Source organism: Passer montanus, unplaced genomic scaffold, assembly GCF_014805655.1.
Source record: "Passer montanus isolate IOZ18808 unplaced genomic scaffold, ASM1480565v1 scaffold27, whole genome shotgun sequence".
Classification (NCBI taxonomy): domain Eukaryota; kingdom Metazoa; phylum Chordata; class Aves; order Passeriformes; family Passeridae; genus Passer; species Passer montanus.
In genome coordinates, this window is record NW_024367372.1 from 1,465,415 (window position 1) to 1,486,614 (window position 21,200).

General features: G+C 42.3%; 1 protein-coding gene across 4 annotated transcripts; it reads left to right on the plus strand.

Moving 5' to 3' along the window:
• The first annotated feature begins 785 nt into the window (after window positions 1-785).
• DLGAP5 (DLG associated protein 5) lies at window positions 786-20,725 on the plus strand. 4 transcript variants are annotated; one of them, XM_039712924.1, is made up of 20 exons: window positions 812-842; window positions 2,086-2,138; window positions 3,815-4,064; window positions 5,559-5,761; window positions 6,198-6,302; window positions 6,728-6,812; window positions 8,482-8,580; window positions 9,305-9,375; window positions 11,001-11,293; window positions 11,673-11,791; window positions 11,871-11,991; window positions 12,383-12,468; window positions 13,009-13,169; window positions 13,855-13,947; window positions 15,327-15,546; window positions 16,548-16,758; window positions 17,113-17,170; window positions 18,323-18,473; window positions 18,834-18,883; window positions 19,546-20,725. In XM_039712924.1, the coding sequence occupies exons 3-20, from the start codon at window positions 3,824-3,826 to the stop codon at window positions 19,666-19,668; spliced, it is 2,490 nt and encodes an 829-aa protein (XP_039568858.1). In that variant the 5' UTR covers window positions 812-842; window positions 2,086-2,138; window positions 3,815-3,823; the 3' UTR covers window positions 19,669-20,725. The 4 variants fall into 4 exon arrangements, with proteins under 4 accessions (XP_039568859.1, XP_039568858.1, XP_039568857.1 ...); XM_039712925.1 differs by lacking the exon at window positions 2,086-2,138 and having other exon boundaries at window positions 786-842; XM_039712923.1 differs by lacking the exons at window positions 812-842; window positions 2,086-2,138 and adding an exon at window positions 3,617-3,733 and having other exon boundaries at window positions 15,330-15,546.
• The last annotated feature ends 475 nt before the right edge of the window (window positions 20,726-21,200 follow it).

The following is a 21,200-nucleotide window of genomic DNA, read 5'->3' on the forward strand; positions in this document are numbered from 1 at the left end:
CCAGACCAGGCTTGAACAGGTCCAAGAAAAAAGGAAAAATCACAGTCCAGGGAACTTCTTTGCCTCAGCTAGCTAAAACTAACTAAAAGTAGAAAAAAAGGGGAAAAGGAGCTCTGTCCGGCTGTCCATACATGATCCCTGTCTGTCCCCGTCTGCAGGGAGGGCTCAGAGACAGAGCAGGCTCTGCTGCCAGCCATGGCACCAGGGGAACGAGCAGGAACCCATGCCCACAAGTCCCACCTGAACATGAGGAAGAACTTCCCTATGCAGTGACCGAGCCCTGGACAGACACCAGAGAGGGCGTGGAGCCTCCCTCACAGGGGACATTCCAGGGCTGTCTGGACACAATCCTGTGCCCTGGGATCCCCATGTTGCAGCAGGGAGACTGGACTAGATACAGTCCCTTCCAGCTCTGTCCGTTCTGGGATTCTGCGCGTGGTGGGAGGCTCATCAGTGTCCCGAGTCCCGGTGGCAGCGAGGGCTTTGCAAACACAAACCGGTGCCAGGTGCCCCTCAGGCACAGGTGACCCCCGCCGCCATCTTAGCGCCCCCCGCGGGACGCCAAGGGCCGGCCTCGCCCCCGCGCCCTCAGCGGCTTCACCTCCCTCACCCCGCCAGCCAATGAGCGGCAAGATTGGGCGGGGAATTTCCCCAAGCAGCCAATGGAAATTAATAGTGGCCATCGGGCGACCAATAAGCTGTGGCGCTCCGGCGCTGCCAATCGGCTCCCGCGGTGAGGCCAATGGCAACGGGCCGTCCGGGCTGGCCAATGAGCGTCGGCGGGTGAGATTTGAAAGCGAGGCGGGGCGGCGCGCGGCGGGGGCTGCGCGGGGCCGGGGCAGGTAATGGCGGGCCCGGGGGGATCGGGGGTCCCGCGGCCGGGTTTGGGAGCCTGGAGGGGCTTTGAGGGGTCGGGGGAACCGCGGCTCCCCGGCGGTGTGCTCCGTGAGGGGTCCCGGCGTGCGGGTCTGGCCTGGCGCTGGGCTGGCAGCGGTGCTTCTCTGAGTTGTGATGGGAGCAGCCGGAGGCGCTGGCGGGGACGGGGCTGAGGGGAAGGTGCCGGGCTGGCCCCGCACGGCCGGGTCGGGGCTGTGCCCCACGGCCCGCTCCGAGCCCCGGCGCCCCGCTCGAAACCGTTGAGCCCGGCTTGTGCTCAGGCTCGGCCGCTCTAAGAGTAGCGATGTTTGCTCTCCCTGCTCGGCTTTCTCACTATTCAGCCTCAAATGTTTTCATGCTCACACTGCTCTTTGGTTCTTGTTGTTGGTCAAAAGTGTCTCTTTTACTTTGTTGTTTTTTTATCAAAATAAATGATAAGCTTTAATTTTTGGTACTGTAGTCTAGCCAGTCACAAATCCTTTGTGTAAACCCTCTCTTAATTTCTTGCTAATAGTCGTGTCCTGCTCTGTTTTCTCACTATTCAGCCTAAAAGAGCACCTAAATATTTTCATGCTCATACTGCTCTTTGGTTCTTAAGGTGTTGTTGGTCAAAAGTGTCCCTTTTCCTTTACTGCTATATATAAAATAAACAATCGGCTTTAATTTTTGGTACTGTAGTCTAGCCAGTCACAAATCCTTTGTGTAAGCCTGTAGCCATGATATCTTTTTCCTGTCCTGAGGGGCTGAGAGCCTCAGGAAAGAAATGTAAACAATAACTATTTGCTGCTGTGAAATGCCACCGGTGCATCTTTCATTGGTCCATGTGGATTGTTTTCAATCAGTGACCAGTCACAGCTACCTGTGCCAAGGCTCTGAGCAGTTGCAGGATTTTGTTATGGATTCCTATTCTATTCTTCTCTTAGTAGCCTTCTGATCGTCTTCTCTCTGTTCTTTCAGTATAGTTTTAAGTCCTATTCTATTCTTCTCTTGGTAGCCTTCTGATCGTCTTCTCTCTGTTCTTTCAGTATAGTTTTAATGTAGTATTTTAGTATAATATATAACATAAATCAGCCTTCTGATGAAAATGGAGTCAAGCCTCGTGTCCTCACACAAGGGGTATTTGCTGAGACAAGATAAGCCCTCTGTCCCTTTCTTGCTAATAGCCTTTACTTGAGGTTTTGTCAATTTAAATACGAATTAATCTTCTAGGCTCTTGTTTGGGCAAGATACTGCATGGGGAACCTGGGAAGAAGAAGAGACAGGTATTTTTTCTCTAAACACATCTTTGGGATATTGAGCATGAAAACCATTTTTAATGAGCCCACAGATATCACTGGTAACCTTGCTGTACTTAAAGGGTAAATTTAGGAACTTTGTCCTGAGAAAGGATGAGCGTAGAGACTTGATAAGACAGGTTTCAGTGGGGATGCAGGAGATAACAGAATCCCAGCATGGTTTGGGTAGGAAGGGACCTAAGGCCCATCTTGTTCCCATCCCCTGCCACGAGCAGGGACTCTTCCCACTATCCCAGGCTGCTCCAAACCCCATCCAGCCTGGCCTTGAACACTTCCAGGGATCCAGGGGCAGCCACAGCTTCCCTGTGCCAGGGCATCATCACCCTCACAGAGAAGAATTTCTTCCCAAAATGCCATCTAACCCTGCCCTTTGTCTGTTTACACCCATTCCCCCTTGTCCTGCCATTCTAGGCCCTCTGCACCTCTCCTGGAGCCCCTTTGTGTACTGTTAGCACAGCAAGTGTGTCAGAACCCAGGACATCTCTATGGATGCCCTGGATGTCTCAAAGCCCTGGCAGGGGCTCAGGGACCCTGGCAGGAAGCCAAAGACACCTGGAAATTTAACCTTAATTAATGGAGCAAATTGCCAACCTTATATAAAGAATTACAGGCCATAAAAGTTTAAGTAGCACAGTAGTAGGAATCACAGGGTGAAGGAAAAAATTTTAGAGCACTGCGCAGGGGGGTTTTGTATGTTGTACAATGAAATGTACAATTTCAATTCTGTACATGGGGGTCAGGAGTCCCAAGATGGAGGGATTTGGGCGTGCCCTGTCCTTCTTTCTTCTCCTTGGCATCCATGTTCAGGATGATGTTGGCATGTGTGGATTGGTTCATAGTGAAGGTGCGCTTGCCAACAAGGGTGAAAAGTATTGGAAATAGAAGGTAAATATCTAACACGTAGTTTTCACTATAAAAGAGACAACCACCCCGTGGGCAGGCGAGAGTTGCCTTGGCTGTCTTGCTGATCAGACCTCGGCTGGACAGACAGAAAAACTTTGTAGATAAGGAACAATAAACTCAACTGAGGACCAAAAGCAAGAATCCAGACTCCTTCTTCAAAGCACGGCCTGCCCAGAACCACCTTTTCCCGTGCTAAAGCAAAGACAAGTGACAGCTGACCTCAACACAAGTGCAAACCAGCTGACAATTGGCTTAAGGCTTCCTCAGGTTAAAAAAGATGGGAAAAATTCTGCTTGAAATAACCACTATTGTATTGCAGTTGCATCCTGGAAACATCCTGGTTCTGATGGCAAAATTCCTTGCTATCAGATAGGTCTAATCTAAATGGAATGTTGTTTCCAAGTATTGTCCTCCAGCCCTGTCATTTACTTGCTCATCTCCTTAATGTGGAAAACAGCTGTGGAGAAAGCAGCCCAGCCAATCCCAGGCATGGGTGCAGTGTCCCCTCCTAATTCTGTGCCAGACTTGGTGACCACTCCACACCCAAACTGCTCCCTGGAATGAATAAAAATAATGGGAAATCGCTGAAAGAGTCATTGCTGAAATTGTCATTTGAGTTTTCTCTGGTCACATACAGAAATAAAGAATTCAAGGCTTTGGTAATAACATTAACAAACTTTAACAAAACCGGAAAACAAATCACGACAGTGTTTTCCTAATCACTGTGATTGTTGTCTAAGGTCATCAGGATGGCTGCCACTTCCCAGTTTGCCAATAGATACAAGAAGGATTTCAGTACAGAAGCCCTGAGGACCAAGGTTGCCCGCAGGAAATCCATCCATCAGAAGGAGAACAGGCACAAGCTCTTCGAAAAGCGCCGGCAGCTGGGGCTGGCAGATGTCAATGTCCAGCTCTCCAAGGAGAGGGGAATTTCTGAGCTCAAGGAAGCCAGGGAGTTGTGCCCTCAAGAGAACAGCAGTGTGAAACAGAGTAAGTAAAGAATTGCTATAGACTTTTTTTTAAGTGTTAAAAATTATGAGTAGGTTTAGTAGCATTATCACAGAAACCTAATAGCAGTCAACATTTTAATTTGACAAAAAAATTGAAGCTTTAAAACCCTATCAAGTGTTCAAATCAAGACAATAAAATCTTAATACAGCTATACCCTCCTCCCTGCTCCAGTGGTGTGAATGATGTTTTACTCTGATTTGTCTGTTGCCATCTCATTACAAAGGTTCCATACCTTTGCAGTGGTTTTTTATGGGCAGCTCCTCACAGCACTGACTTTTTCTTCTTCTCAGCACAGCCAACAAACTCCACCTCACATCTCCACCAGCCAACCTGCTCTTTTATAATACCCCTCTTAACTGGATCCAGCTGTGGCCCATTAAGGGCAGGCTTGTTCTTAATGCTTGATAATTGGCACAGCTGTAATTCCTTTGGGGTTGAGACTACCTACCTTCACCACTATCTCTATTCTCCTACATTTTATCTATCCACATTTGTCTGCAGCAGCTAAAGGAAGAATGCATTTTATTATTAATATTCAATAGGAAGTGCCTTTGTGATTTGTCCTTTAAGATGTGAAAAACTCTAATCTAAAATACCTTCTAGTACACATGCCTGTCATGTACTTAAACTATGCTTGGCAAATGGGAAATTTTATATGGTATATAAAATTATTAATGGATAAATGCATAGTATGATTTTATTTTGAAAATTACTAGTTTTTGATAACTTATTTTCCTCTCAGAAAATAGAGCCTGCATATATACTGAATTCTGCCTCCTGGCTCTCCTGGATGTTTATGATCTAAGAAATTAAGTTAATATTTAAAAATGTCAACAGGTTTTTTTAGAAATACTTTCACCTTTAGTATTTTGATAGCAGAAGATAATTGGAGGATAGTAATTTTTTGAAGATTATTGGAGTGCAGTCTGTATGTAATAGTATCAAATATAAAATGTAATAAATTTGTCTTCATTATCTTTCATAAATTTCAACTTTAAGTGGATATCCATTTTTCAGTTAGACATAATTCAAATTTGGCAACATCTTAAGGTTTTATTCTTTCATATAACTTCTGCCTTGTTTATTCTCAGCCTGAGTCAGACTTTGGTATCTAAAGTTGAGTTTTCAACGACATTGCAAGTGTTTGAATAGAAAAACTGGTACAAATAAACCAAATAAGAAGATGAGATGTTAATTTTCATACCAGTAGCCTTACCTGTGAAATGAGAGAGAGTTTGTAGTAGTCCTGAAGTGGATATTTGGGGAAATCTATTTGTAAGTTGAAATTTACCTTTGAATTCCCTTTTAGTGGGAAGGGTTAAAATTAACACTTCTGAGATTCCGTCCGTTCTGCTCTTTGACTTGGGTTCCTCTTCTAGCTTGGCAAAGTTTATTGGAAATTTCTGACTTCTTGTTGGCTCAAAACCCACCTTCGTGGTTTTATAACACATGTGCCTTGCATGTCTGCTGCAGAGGCAACCCCAAATGCAGCCACCAAGAGGATGAACGAGCGCAAGGAGATGCTGCAGCGCTACAAGGAGGAGAAGGAGCTGCGCAAGCTGCAGGAGCAGAGAGAGAGAGCCAAGAAAGGGGTCTTCAAGGTTGGCCTCTACAGACCAGCTGCACCTGGGTTTCTTGCTGCTGAGGAACCTGCAGTAGCAAAGCCAAGAGAGACGGTAACAGTGGTGATATTTCATATCTAAATTATTTGCATCTGTGTACGCTGTTTAAATTGGTATTTGTGTACAAGGTGTGTGTTAATTCAAATCAACTGCTTATTTTGAAAATGCTTTATTAATGTTATGATAAGGGAGTAATTTGGCTCATTCTCTTTTCTAAACAAAGCTGGAAACAGTAGTAATGATATGTGGATTTTTGTGTTTGTGACTATGTTCAGTTCAAAAACTGGAATGATTCATCCACAAATGAAAGAGCTGCATTATTTTAGAACTAGTAACTTGTTCATATTTAGTCAACTCAGCTTTGAAAGCTTTCACACTTGACCCATTTTGCACAGATGTGTTGTTTTTCACATTTATGCTTCTTGCTCAGTCTCTGTAACAAAGGGAAAAAGGAGTTTTTTAACTCTCATTTTCTTGGGGATGTTTCCAGGCAGCTCCTGCTTTCTCTGGAAGGATGACTCGGTCAAAAGCCAAGATGCAAGAAGGAAAATCTATGATACCAACTCTGATACCAACTGCATCTAAGTCCTCTACGGTTTGTTTTTTTTTTTTTTTATATACAACTTTAGTGAGTAAATGTAGAGAAGGTGATGCAATTTGAGACTCAGGGTAGTATCTTTACAAGTTTGACTAGATCAGTACAAGCAGAAAAGAGCACAGGTTTTCTGGATCTGTTTATCAATCAAGTTTTTAAGATATTTTAGCTGTTGCTTAAATATTTTTCTTCATTCTTTTTCTGACAATTTATTAACTAGTTGGATAATGCACAATAACATATCCCTAAACCAATCTATTTTAAGTTATCCTTAATGTCTCTCTACTTTTTAAAGCCCCCTCAACCAAATTATTTTACTTTTTCTCTTTACTGTAACCTAGGATAGATAGATGAGTAAAGAAATTAGGCTGTTGATTTTCTGGAAATCTGATACTTCCCAAAAAACCTGGTTTTTTTTCTCCTAGGTCAGTGCCCACGGGCAGAGCGTGCGCTCTACACAGGCAGGACATAAACAGATGAGTAAAGCCAAAGTGGCTGAAAAAGAGAAAGGTATGGAAATACAGCTGAACCTGAGAGTTGGGTATTTTTTGGGTGAAAGATCCACAGCACATTTTTGGGTGTAGGAAGGAAGGAGGAGGTTTTAAGATGGCCATTCCTACCAAGGGCAGAAGCTGGTGGATTGTCAAGTGTGTGGCTCAGGGATCACATGAGCTTGTTGCCTCCATGGGCTGGGGGAGATGGAATGCAGGGTCCTGACAGTCCTGGAACTGATTATTCCCCCTGGAAGAGGGCGAAGAAACAGGTCAGAAGGCAAATTGCACAACTGCCAGATGCCTCAGCTCCTGGAGCTGTGCAGAGGTTTCTGTTTGCCTCAAGAATATCACAGGTAGTGACTGTGTTAGAAAGAGCAAGTGCCTTCTGTGTCTGTCACTTTGTGCCACAATTACAGATATTTCTTAAGAAAACAGCAATTAAAAATAAACAACCTGTGCCACCTTTAAGGGATTGGAATATCTTGGATCAGAAATTCTTCTTCATAGCTCAGTGATATCCTTAAGTAGATACAACCACGTCATGTGGAATGTTGATGTTAATGCAAGATATTCAGTAATTCAGAGTGAAATGACTTTCACATCATTAATCTAATCAAATCAGCAAGCTGCAGACCTTTATTTAATTTCAGTAGTGCCCTTAGTGAATACTGAAAAGATGTATTATTAGTGCTTGATATAACAATTAAATTGTTTAATTTTTGCAAAGTGGTCATCCATTGGTTATTTCTTTCTAAAATTGATTATTTCTTTTGTACTGAATCAAGGATATGCATTATATGTACTTAAACTGGCAGGTTGGAATGAGGTGATCTTTAAGGTCCCTTCCAACCCAAACCATTCTGTGATTCTTTGAAACACCAATATAAAAATGTTTGGGAAGTGAATGTTTGATAAACCCAATGTTGTAGTTATTTACCCAGTGATTTTTTTCCCCAGCTTTTCATTCTAGCTTGTACAGAATCACAGCTTGACAATAAAGACAGGAATAGCATTAACAGTAACCAAGTAGAGATTTCAGACAGGCAGGGGATGGAATAAGGAACTCCCATGAAATTTGTCTGTGCAGGAAAGTGGCGTCATTTTAAAAGCCTGTTAGAAACAGTGCTAAAATACAAAGATGAAAATGATGAAGATGGGTAATACAGTGCATGAACTTGTCATGTTTTATAAAATATTTCAGAGCCAATTAGTTTTAAGAGTACTTTGTTAGATTGCATTAAATTCTGACCTGGAAATCTTTCATGTAATGGCCAGGGCATCACTTTGTTACACCAATGGTTTGCTTTAGCTTCCAGCTGTGCAAATAACCATGGCAAAGATATTAATCTAAAAATCTTCATCTGCAAAACAGGGAGGGCCTTGACTCTGCTTGCAGGGAGCAGTGAGAAGCATTCCTTAGCTTTGTGCATGGCATCAAACACACTGATGGACCTGTGCAGTAAAACCACACTGAGTCAGGATCCCTCAGTGCATTGCCTGGATGCCAGGGCCAAGCTGTGCTCTGAACTGACCCAACCCACCCAACCCTGTTCATTCTGGCAAACCCAAGCAACTGGTAACTGCTGGTGCATTTCTCTGATTTCTACAAAACGGAAACTTTCAGTTATTCCTTGAGTGCAGCTCCTTATTAAACTTGGAATCTCTGGGATTCATCTCTCTTGCAGTGTTGCAGACTGCAGCCCAACCAGCCCCAAGTGGGAGAGTCACCAGAGCAGCTGCCTCTGCAGCCAGGCAAGTGCTGAAACCAACTGCTGCTACTGCTGGTAAGTGAGGCAGAGCTGTGTAGCTCAGCTGTACCTTAGACTGCATTTAAATCATGCCAAATTATCATCTAAGAAAGGGGCTAAATGCTGGATCACTCAGACTCTTGGCTGGAGCTCTAGTGCAGTATCTACATCAACGTGTTGAAACCAACACTTCCCACAAAAGCCATCAGTGTGAAGCATCCATGTCCACATGGTAATTACAAACTCAAAGAACAAAGCCAGACCTGGTAGAGGTTGGCACTTGGGCTGTTTATGGCCATATAATTATTAAATGTGTGAGCAGGAATATCTCTGGAAGAGATGAGAGCCTTTGTTCTTCAGGTGAGGAATTTCTCTTTGTGTTTGCCTGTTTACTGGAAGTCAGTCCACCAACAGAATTCCTATGCCATATAGAAATTAAAAATCTAAACTCAAATTGGCTTGATACTCTCTCCAACCTTTTAGGAAATAAGGTGACTTTTACTATATGGCAAGATCTGAAGATTGATGGCTTTATGAATTTGTTTTCTTGGTGATACATCTGTTACTAGGCTGTTAAATCCCAGGCCAGGTTTTCTTTTGAATGAAATTTTGCAATGCTATTTCTTCCCTGTAGCCGCCTCCCACCCAAGAAATAAAAGTCTCTCCCTATCTTTAGCAACTGATTTTTACGGCAGTGTTTTGGTGAAAGATTACATGAATCAGCTGCCTTTTTGACCTCTGGGAGTGTCTCTTTTTGTAGGTAACCAGTCACAGAGAAAGGCAGCAAATGTAGGAAAGCAGAAGAAAGCTGTCAAACCTGATCCCATAAAGGTAGGTCATGTAATAGTTCAAATGGAAAAGCAGTAAAACTAATTTAAGAGCCAATAACTGTGTCATTGTAGCTGAAGTGCTCAAACATAAAAGTAGTAATTTCAGTAATAAGCTAGAATTTGGGAAGGAGCTATATGTATTTATACTGACATATTTTAAAAATTAAGATCAAATTTAGTGCTCATAGAATCTCAGAATACTGTGATTTGGAAGAGACAGGATCATCCCAGTCCAGCTCCTGGCCCCTCACAGGGCAACCCCAAGAATCCCACCCTGGATATGGACATGGCTGATGAATGATGTGATTGCTAATCAGGATTTGGACAATGATTTAAAATAGACAAGAAGTTCTTGTGTGACGTATCTGATGTTTTAACTAGTAAAAAAAAATTGCTGGTTTAATCCAGCAGCTGTAAATTTTGTGCAGTTCATTCCTTTTTGAAGTGTATTCTGAATGGATTATTTTCCTGCTCAGGTAACAGTATGAAACTCTAGAAGCTAAGAAATAAACACAATTTTAGGTTTTGAACCACCGAAAAATAAAGCTGGAGATGTTGTTTTCTGCAAAGTAGAACACTATTCTGTGCATGATTTACAGCTGAATGCAGTCATTGTGGTTCTTGGTGTCATCACTTCCAGAATTTTTTATGCATTCATGCATTTCTGTGCAAGAGCTATCCATTATTTTTTCCTTCTTCTGCTTCACTCTTCCCTCTCACACCTCTCATCTCCACCTTGTACCTGTAACTGGAGCTGTGCTTTAGTGTCTGAGGTCGTGCAATCACACCCAAACAGGAGGTGAGAGCACTTGTATCTTCCTTGGACAAACACCTCTTCCCAGGCAGGAGTCCCTGCCAGTTGGTAACCACAGGCAGCTCATTTGGAAAGCTTGGCTAAAAGCAAAACTCAGGGTTTACATTCCTAGCAGAGGTGACTGAAGTATAACAAGACTTCCAGTGGATTGAAGATGCATATTTTATTGCAAAACGCCCAGAGTTTTTCTGGCTGGCTTGAGCTAACAATCTCAGTTAGGTATCTCAGAAATGCGTTCTGTGTGGCTATCTGCTCACTCATCTCATAACAATGTGAATGATTGTTTAATTTTTTTTCTCCTTTTTTTATGACATTCTGTGGTGGTAGCTGCACTTGTCTTGGGTTGCATTCCTCAGCTATCAGCCTATTCCAGCTTGTTTTTCAGTTTTTGGATTGGAGCATGTGCATATACTATGATTATTCAACAGTCCTAGCTGGATTAGGAACCAGTAATTCTGCTCTTGAGAATTTTATCTCCTTAAAGCTTTTATTTCTAGCAGTGGGAGCAAGCATTTGTCAATTTTAATTATTGTGTTGGTTGATAAGGTGTTCTCCTTTAGCCTCTGGAGTGGATTGTTGCATTTTTTGTAGTGAAGTGTTAACTTCTGTCTCTAGAATGATTTGAAGGGATCAAAAATGTTTGGACTTATTGGTAGCTCATCACTTCTGTCCAGGTGTGCTGGTTTAGGAGCTGATTTACCTTAAGCTGTTCCCTTCCTGGTGGCTTTCAGACGCTCATGTTATAATTGAGCCCACACTTATGGCAAACACGATTGGTTTGATGATTTATTTGTCTTTCTATGCTGCTACAGATAATTTCTTCTGAACATGAAGTGGAGACAAATTCTGGAGTGGATCCAGGGGTGCAAAGTTCTGCAGCTGATTCCACGCACTCAGTGCCAGTAAAACTTCAGCAAGAACAAACCTCAGTGGAAAACAACAATTTTTGTCCAAGGAGACCCAGAACACGCTCCTTTGCACCTCAGAACTTTGTGTTTCAGCCTCCAAATGAATTGGCAACCTACACTGTGACACCCATGTCTCCTTCAAGGGCAAATGCTTTTTTGACACCCACTGCTGTCTGGAATTTTTCAAAATCTCCAGTGTAAGAGTCTTCCTTCTAATGGGGCCTAAAATGCCAGTAAACCTCTGTGGGGACACAAAAAACCCATTTTTCTATAGAAAGATTCACTTTGTAACAAAGTGTTGTGGTGTTTTAACACCTGATCCTCACGGTTTCTATCACTGCTTAAATGTGCACTTAACACAACAGCAGATATGGATATAATCCATTATTCTGTCCATGCTTGAGGAGCAGCTGTCAAAGACTCTGCCCTGTATCTATCTGCAGTGATTTCTTTATTTGGGTTCTCTAGTGTTCTGTGGAGGTTTGCCTTCTAAACTATGCATTTCTGTGAGATTGCCCATATTTGATGTCACTTTCTCAGTGTGTCTTAACTACATGTACTTTCGTTTGTTTCCAGCAAAATATTTGAAAAATCCAGTGAAACTAAAGCACAAAAGCCTAATTTAAAAATCCAAATTTCACCTTCTGTTGAAGGCATTCAAGAACAGCAAATGACCACAAGTTTGAAAAGAGGAGGTAGGAAGTTCACATTTAGTTTATTCTAATGCTTTTAATTATCACCAGATTCTGAACAAGGTCCTTTCATGCTTTTCAGCAGGTGAATCAGATGGGAGAACTTCCACTCAGAGATCAAACAAAACAACTCCTGTCTCAACAGCACTTGCAGTGAAGGCAGATGATACAAGAGAGCAAGAGCATGATGTGCCCTATTTCAGGTTTGGGTTCACTTGTTTCACTTCCCTGATGTCCATTTGAAAACTCTTAATATGAATAATGAGACTTCTTCCAAAGATCAGCTTAATTTAATGGTGATTGGTGTCTGACAGCTGTGACCTGAGCAGGCAGACATTCCTGTTTTCCTTTTTGTACCTTAGTGCAAGGAAAGAATGTAAAATTCTGGAGACTTAACACCTTGTCCTAAGGATCATGACTTGAAAGCAGTAGAAAAGAAATTGCACCTCAGCCACTCAACAAAATCAAACAATCTAATCTTCAGCTCAGAGACTGTGGATTCTCTGAGAGCAAAAGGATAATAACCATTAAAAGCCTCCACAAGTCAGGAAATTCTCCAAATCCTTATTTTTTTCTCTATCCTTGTATTTTCAGAAACATTCTTCGGACCGAGACAGAGAGGCTCCTGTCTCAGTGCCTGCAGTGGGAAGGAAACCTTGAGCTGGACATTCCAGAGGATGGTAAGAGTGAGCTGCAGTAGGCACCAGAAGGGGGGTTCTGGGCACTGAATGGGACAGAGAGAAGGACATGTATGTGCTGTTTGCAAAACAGGAAAAAAAATCTGCAAAGCTGTACTAGAGAAAGTTTAGAGTTGGATCTCCCCCAAGATACAAAGTCTATTCCTAAAATTTGTGTAGCAATTTGCAGTGATGGTGATTGATAAAATGAACAAAGTGCACATCAAAATATTTGTTCTATTGCCAGTCTGAAGTGTATTTAAATGTAGGAACTTTAACCAAGCTGGTTTTAAAAAATAATATTAATTTTAATGTGGAATAAGTGCCCTTATCTGGGAAAATATAGACTCCAGCAATGCTTATCTTTAAGACTTGAGAGAGTAATTTTTTTTTTGAAAGAAGCAACTTCAGAGCATTTCAGTGGACAGGAAAGCTCCATCTGAATTGAATTACAGGTTTGCAGTAGGTGGGACAACAAATTCCAGACTCCTCAAACACTTCTTAATCCAAGATATCCTGTATTTTTTGTCTTCTTGCTACCAGCTAAAGACCTGATTCGCTCCACAGTTGGTCAGACAAGGCTGCTCATAGGAGAAAGGTTCAAACAGTTTGAAGGATTGGTTGATAATTGTGAATTTAAACGAGGTGAAAAAGAAACAACATGTACAGACCTGGATGGGTTTTGGGATATGGTTAATTTTCAGGTATGTACTTGCTTGTTAACTTAGTAGGATAAAACTGATGGTTTTTTATGAACCAAGTATTGAAACTTTTTTGGTTCTATTTTTTATCTTTAATGTAAAAAATGTAGGTCCTTGTTTTAACACTGAGACAGTGAATAGTTGCAGTTGGGATACTGTGACTTATAATTCATGGACCAGTTCTTCTGTTGTGTGTTCCTGTGGCTTGTGTGTCTCTGGAATGAATATGTTTGGCCAAATCTTACTCTGTTTTGGAGTGAGGATACAGTCACAATGTCTACCTCCCAATTTTTGGAAAATTCCTGAAGCTCACCTGAAAAGTAGAGGTTCCATGCTTCAGTGTGAGAATAATGCAGGAGCTACATAACTCTTTAGGGCTGAACTTAGGTGGTAGAGAACCTTCCTCTTCTCCTCCTTTGATGCTTTCTTTAGTTTCAGAATGAAATATAATCTGAATTGTCAAAAGAGCTCTCAACCAAGGAGTTTGTAAGTAGTTAAATTAAATGCAGAGATGGATTTGTTATGGTCCTGGTCACAGGTCTTGACTTCTCTGCAGAAAACATAAGAGTTTGACCTGCTTCTTCATAAGTATTGGAGAGATGTTTCCTGCAGGATGGAAGACTGTGCTTGTTTGAATAAAGGTTATTTTACAATGCGTTCTTTTGCTTTCCTTAAATGTGACCAACAGATTGAAGATGTGAATAAAAAGTTTGATAATCTGGTGAAGCTTCAAGACAATGAGTGGAAGCCACTTGATGTCCCAAGCAAAGCAGTTGTGAAGGTATGAATAGCCCCTAAAGCACATCTTGCATGGCTTCTTTAGATACATTGAACATTAAGTGAATTTCCTCTCAGGGTGCACCCCTCTCCCTCACCTCTCTTGTATTATTTGATGGGTTTAGTCCTAGTTGCCTCTTTCGGCTGCTAAGATTAGAACTAAGAATTAACAATGCATTTTTTGGAGTCATTGGAGTCTATACCAGTAAGATAAATCTCTTAAATTTAGGATATAAACTTACTCTTCAGATGTAAAACAACTCATCAGGGCCACTGACTTAACTGGGAAGTAAACCACCCAGGAATTTGGGAGTGACTGCCAGTTTTGAGCAGGGAGTGCTCAATTGTAATGGTGTCCCATTAAGCCAACACCATGGGTGGCTTTAAACTGCTGCTTCTCTAAGCACAAAAGGATCTGATACTCTCCAAAATAAGTTAGTGCTTATTGCAAAATAAGCTGTAATGTGAGTTGTTTTATCTACTCTTTGGTTTGAAATATATAATTGCTTCTGACTGAGTATTGAGTTGTGTTTGCATTGCCTAAATTCTAAGTTCCTTGAGACTGCATAACTAATCATAACATTGAGATGAAGGTGGGTAAGAAGCTCCAGGCATGGGAAAACAGAGGGATTGTGGTCTGTGGGAGCTGCCCATAAATGCCAGAACTCTTCAGGTGGTACAAAACAAAACTTTCCTTGGGAAACTGAACGCCAAGAGAGGCTTCACTGCCTGCCTGGAGTCTGTCCTGTGGTTACGCTGTGTCCCTGCCACTAGGAGTCCCTGCATCCCAGTGCTTCCAAAATCTTACTGAATTTATTAGGGAAAAAAAGTCGAGGCTTTTTGAACTGCAGATTCATTTGAAAAAAAATTATTAATGTTGTCATCACAGACTTAACAGCTGGATGGCAGCACAAGAGATGCTGGGGATGGGCAGAGGCCTTGATGCATAAAATTGTAGAATTGTTGAGGTTGGAGAAGTCACCAAATCCAACCATTCCCCAGCACTGGCAATGTCACCACCAATCCCTGTCCCCAAGTACCATATCACATGGCTTTTAAATCCCTCCAGGGATGGGGACTCCCATGGAGGGATTTAAAAGCCATGTGATATGGGCAACTGTGCCAGGGCTGGACAACCCTTTCAGTGAAAATATTTTTCCTGATATCCAATCCAAACCTCCTCTGGTGCAAATGAGTCCATTCCCTCTCCTCCTTCCTGTTCCCTGGGAGCAGAGCCTGAATCCCACCTGACAGAGCCACAAGGTCCCCCCTGAGCCTCCTTTTGCTCCTTGCTGTGTCTGGCAGCAGCACCTGTGTAGAGATTCATGTGTGATTGCTCCTCTCCAGAATTTCCAGGTGTGACCCAGCTTTCTTTCATTCCAGAAGAAGGCAGTGCCCAGTGGAGTGGCCAAGGCCAAGGTGGAAGCAGCTGCCAGAGCTGCTGCCCGGAGCCGCCTGGCTTTTGTCAAAGCAGCCATGAGGGACAGAATGAAGCAGGGGGGAGCTGCTGAGGGTACCCAGCAGGAGAGTCTGCCAGAGGCAGAAAAAGTGGTTTTTGAAGCAGGATTTTTCAGGATTGAAAGCCCTGTGAAAAATTTTTCAGGTAGGTGAAGCTTAATCGTGATTTCCGTGATCTGAAAGTACCAAAGAGTTTAATCCATTTCACTGGGGAGAGGAATTGTGCTGTTTGTTCTGGCTGCAACTCCAGGGCTGGACAGTGTTTCAGCCAGTGACTGATTACATCAGGGCTCCAAAGTAAGCTGGTGTACATGAATGTGCTGATTTGAGTGGTTATGGCAGCATGAAATCCCTGCTTAGGCAGAGGTGAAATAGCTGGTTCATGTTTTTCCAGCATAAATTTAATAACCAAATCCTAATCTGAGCATTCCTAGAATCAGCTGATGAGCCTCTTCACCAAAGTCAATACCAACTCTAATTGTAGAACAGGAAGTGGGATTTTTTGTTTTGTTTTGTTTAACTAAACCTCTTACAGTGCTGCCTTCAAAGCTGCAAATAAAGTCCACTCATAATATGTGCTCATGGTTAACAAGATTGTAACATAATCCAGTTTGCTATAAAAGCTGTTTAATAGTTCAGGTTTTTTAATAGGTGCTCAAAATATAACTTCAATTTCAGCATCTTATCATATTGACATCTATTATGCAGCCAGTATTTTCAGTACTTCTGCTTCTCTCACATTTCTAGTTCATAATTTGATTTTAAAATCCCTTTTTTGTGTGCAGTTCTCTCTTCTCATTACAAAACTAACAATTTTTTTCATGTGCCTCTTGTTAGTAGGGGAGAACTTCTGAAAAGCTTTGAGCAACACTGGGTTTAAACCAACTCCAGCAGAGAATCTGTTATAAGCATCAGTTCTGAATCTGTGTCTTTTAAACTCTATTAAAATTGCCTAATTTGAAAGATGGAAGTTAATAATTTCAATTTCTCTTTGCAAGTGTATATAAGATTTCCATCTAATATTTGTATAAGATGATTCAGCAAGCAGAAAACAATTGTGTCTGTCCCTGGTTAGAATCATAATGATCAGTTCATTGCAGCTTCTGGAAATTGCTGTAGGAATGAAATATTAAACACATTTTCCAGGTTTGATTCCAAGGACCCCTGGAAAACTGGCAAATCCAAGATCATCCAGATCTTTGCTTTCTTCTCCTCTCTGTAACCCTGAGGATGCACCTGCAAAGAAAACTCCATCAGCCCTCAAAGGCTTCCACCCAGCACAGAGTTTGAAAATGGACCAACTTCCCACTGAACAAACTCCCCCATTGGATGAACTCCCTGAAGGTCTTGAACAAAGGTAGGCATGTTAAAGCAGCTTTTAAATAACCTTGTACAAATCATTTTGGAGTTGGAAGTGAAAGACATGATGTTAAAACCCATTAAATGTTACCTGTCGATTTGGCAGTGATAAAGTTTGCAAAGTACTTGTGACTTTTCCTTCCCTTAAGCAAATATTAAGAGCTTTGCCCAAATGTAATTTTGCTGCTGGGGTAGAAGTTTGTTTGCCCAGGAAGTCTGAGTTTAATGTAGCTCACCAGTGCCAACCAAGGCAGCAAAACTGCAGAACAAATTGTAAGATTAGTTCGACAAGTCAGAAGGTGATTGATGAAGGTGATTGCGAAGAATGAAAATGTTTTGGTTTCTCTTCCAGCACTTCTGTGGTTGCTGAAGAATTGTGCCTGGTTGCTGGCCCAGCAGAGGGAAATAAGGTAAGTCAGGCATTGTTCATGGATGTGCTTTACATACTCGGTTATTACTAGCAAAGGAAAAATTCTTTTGGTTACCCCAGGCACTTGGACTTCTGATCAAATCCTCACCTAAAAATCTTATATATTCCTCGGGGCAGTGCTTTTTACCTCTGAATAGACAAAAGTAGGGACTGCTGCAGTTTGGGGACCTTGTCTTGCTCTTTAGAGCTGTGTTTTGGAGGTCCTGGCTGCTCCAGGGGGACACCTGGCACTTGGAGAAGCAGTGTTCCTAGAAGTCTACCACCTCCTGTCTTCTGGTGGGGATGTTTTAAATGCATTTAAAGTATAATCATTATGTAATATATGTAATACAATAATAATTAAATACAATAGTAATATAATAATGCATTAAGTGCATTTATGGACCCTGACTAAAAGCAGCAGCACTCAGTCCTCAGAGCATCCTCCACAGCAGAGCACTGGGCTCTTAATCTCCATAAAGGTATAGCGAGAGCTAATCCAAGTCAAAAATCCATGTCCTCAAATATCTGAAGACTTGGTGACATTGCCTGTGTTTGAGTAGCCTTAAAAAAGCAGGAATGTGGCCTCTAATTTAGATGATACTGTGCTGCCAGTGAAAGTCAGTGCTTTGGAGTCAATGGTCCTTTAGTAACTTTCATTGGAAATGGAGTCTTTACATTTTATTTGTTACTGCTTGGATCTGTGCATGACTGCAGCAGTCATTTCCCCTCCCATCCCCCTACATACATATATTTTTTTAAATCCTGGTTACTAATTTTTTCTTAGTGCTTTTACTGCATCCTTTCTCTATTAAAATGAGAGTTGGTGATTTCACTCTCTGGGAAAACCTTTCAGTGTTGCTGATGGGTTTTTCTGTAGGAAAAGTCACCAGATAACACTTGAAGTTCAAAACCTTCTTTCCTGTGGAAGAGCTTCCCTTATACTGTCAGAGGGATTTTTAGGCTTTAAAGGGTGTTTGGGATTTGAACCACAGCCTTAACCCTGAGCCTTGGCCTGTCTGTGCCTTGCACAGTGCCTGGAGTTAAACTCCATCTCTCCAGAACTCTCCATAAAATCTGTGGGTTAGATGTGTGCACTTGGTGTGATATGACAAGGACATGGCTGGGAACGGAGAAAATCCCTGTTTTTCAGGTCCTGGGAAATCCTGGCAGTGAATCAAAAGCAGTGGATGGCATGGAAGAGCTGGAACTGTCTGCTGCAGAACAGGGCCAAGACATCATCATGTGCAGCCCAGGGGAGACAAACTCTGCTCAGTCTGGAGAGCCACAAATACATCAGACAGGTGCTTATCTGAGAGCTGCATGGTGCAGCTTGGGTGGCATTGCTGGGCCCTTCTGTTATCCTAAGGATTTATGATAACCTGAATATTACTCTTTGAAAGCAGATTGGTTTGTGGGTGCTGTTAGAAAAGCCTCCCTTAGCTGGTGTGACTTAAACACACACTGGACATGAGCAAACAGTGCCCCTGCATTTCTCTGAACAGTTTCTGAGCGATGTGTGGGGGAGAAAGCTAATATAAAGAAAAAAATACAGTTTAGAGTTTGGATTTCTTCTTTTAATGAATACAGGAAACAATACTATTTTGTCAGCTTTGGCAGCATCAGACTAACTTTTTCTTTTTAATTATGTACTTATTTTTCAGATGTTTCGTGCAGTGATTTGGCACTCATTGACAGAAATCCTTTTGATATGGTAAGTTGACCTTCAAGTTTATTTGACTAAGGCAAGCTGCATGTTGCAGGACTGTTCACCTTTGCTGCAGACTCAGTTACTGCACAAAGAAAATTAAACTCTTAAAGATGTTATCAAGCCAGTTGATGTAACTTTAAATACAAACCACATTCCAGCTGTTTCCTTGCTGGGCTCACACTGGTGTTTCTTATTGCTCACGATGAGCGTAGGAAGAATCAAGGCATTTGTAGCAGGACAATGTCTGATTCTTGTCAGATTGAGCCTTTAAATTGTGTTTCATACAAATTTCCTTGTAGATATTCACTAAGAACCTTTTTTTTTTCTTCCTGGAATTTTTTAAGTCTACCCCAAATCTTTTTTAATCACCTCAGCATTTAGGGCTGGAAGTAACATTCTAGCAGGGAAAAGCAGATGTGCAAAAGCTTTCACATTTAATACAATTAATAGGATTTGGGTGTAGGTTTTCTTGTGAAAAATCCTCTTTAAAATATGGATTACTGACTTGAGTAAGGAGTGTCTGTCTTCAGCACGGACCATGTGTAATCACTTTTTATTTTATGCATGGGAAATAAGCTTGGAAAATTACCCTTGGGGAAATGGGAGTCCTTCCAGTGCTCTGTGGTTTAAGTGTTCCTGACTCCACACTCTGGCTCTTCCCACAGCCAGTGCTGGATGCTGAGCTTCCCTTCACTCCAGTCAAGACCAGAGCCCAGAACTTGGCAGCAGCCGAAGTATTCGGTGACCTCATGGTGTTTTCTCCTGTTGGTCCCTCTGGGGATCATTGAAAAGTGACTTCAAGTGCAAAATATGTAAATTCTATGAACAGGAAGCCCACTGAGGTATCTGGAACACAGTCTGCTACCTGGAACTGTGTTGAGAGAGGAAGAGTACCCGTGGTAATGGATCTGATCATGGGGTTTGTATTATTTGGTGGTGCAGTGGTGATGCACCAAGCTCTGCTGTACAGCAGTAGTGGGCTGTGTTCTGGTGATCCCTGATGTATCCTCTGGCTGTAAATTCTGACTGCAACCTGAAGCATTTTTATGTTGGTATCATTTAATGTATTTCCTGTCTCCTCCGGGTTGTAAAACTGCTCACCTTTAAGCTTTTCTACCCTGATCTGACTGACCTCATGGCTTGGTGTTATTACAAGGTGCTCACCCCACCAGCTGTGCCTGTGCCCTGTATCTGCTGGGAGGGCACCAGAGACCCAGTCTGGGTGAGACCCAGCCTGTTCCCTCCCCAGAACACTCTGCCATGCTCTGGTGTGTTAACCCCTGCCTCAGCACCAGCTCTGGCAGGGGTGGATGCATGCAATTCTTTCCTGGGAAAGTTTTCCTGGTGTGTAACCACTGGATTTGTAATAGCAGAAACTAACTCAGAACAAGGATTTCTAAGTCAGATAATGCCTTTTCTTGGTGATGTATTGATATTACTTCCTTTAAGGATGCAGTTTTCTATTCAGTATCTTAATAGATCCATGTTTTCTACTTGTTTTTGACATGTTTGTGTTCAGTCTCTTCTCTCATCTTGTTCCTTGTGCATTCCCCATCCAGACTGTAACATATTTGTGCACAAGGATCATGCCAGTTCTGTAGACTGTGGATTGAGGAGTAGCATTACAGTACCACCGTTTGTTATATTTTTAACAAACACCTCACTGGGCTGCTTCTTCTACTGGTGACCTGAGTGTAACACACACATCCTTCCACCAGCCTTGATCCCACACCAAGCAGAGATTTCAGTCCCTCAGCAGAAAGTGTTACTGCCACTGCCAGGTGTTAAGTTTTAACCTGGAAGTTGTGTACTGATTACACTGAATAAAGAGAGGAAGCTGATGTGTGCTGGAATCCATTTTCTTCATTTCTAACTCCAGTTCTAGGGATCCTTTTAATGACTTTCCTGCTGAAGAATGGTTTGGGTTGGGAAGGAGCTCAAAACCCAGCCCATTCCAGGCCCTGCCACAGGCAGGGACACCCTCCACAGACCAGGTTGCTCCAAGCCACATCCAACCTGGTCTGGAACAATTTCAGGGCTGGGGTAGCCACGGCTTCTCCATGCTGGTGGTAGCAGTGTGCTGCTCTAGATTTCTGCATCTGCTGGAAATTTTAAGGACTCTGCTTGTAACTTGGCACTCAAAGTATAAAAGGAGTCACTGTTATAAAACAGCATGAGCCACGTCAGAGAAAGCTTTGGAAACTTCAGTGGTGGCTGCTGCACTGTTGTTTTCCAGACAAGACTGCAGTGACTCACAGCAAAGGGAACATATGTACTTCTGTTTTCTTTTTTTACCAGCCTGACTCACGGGGTGAAGTTG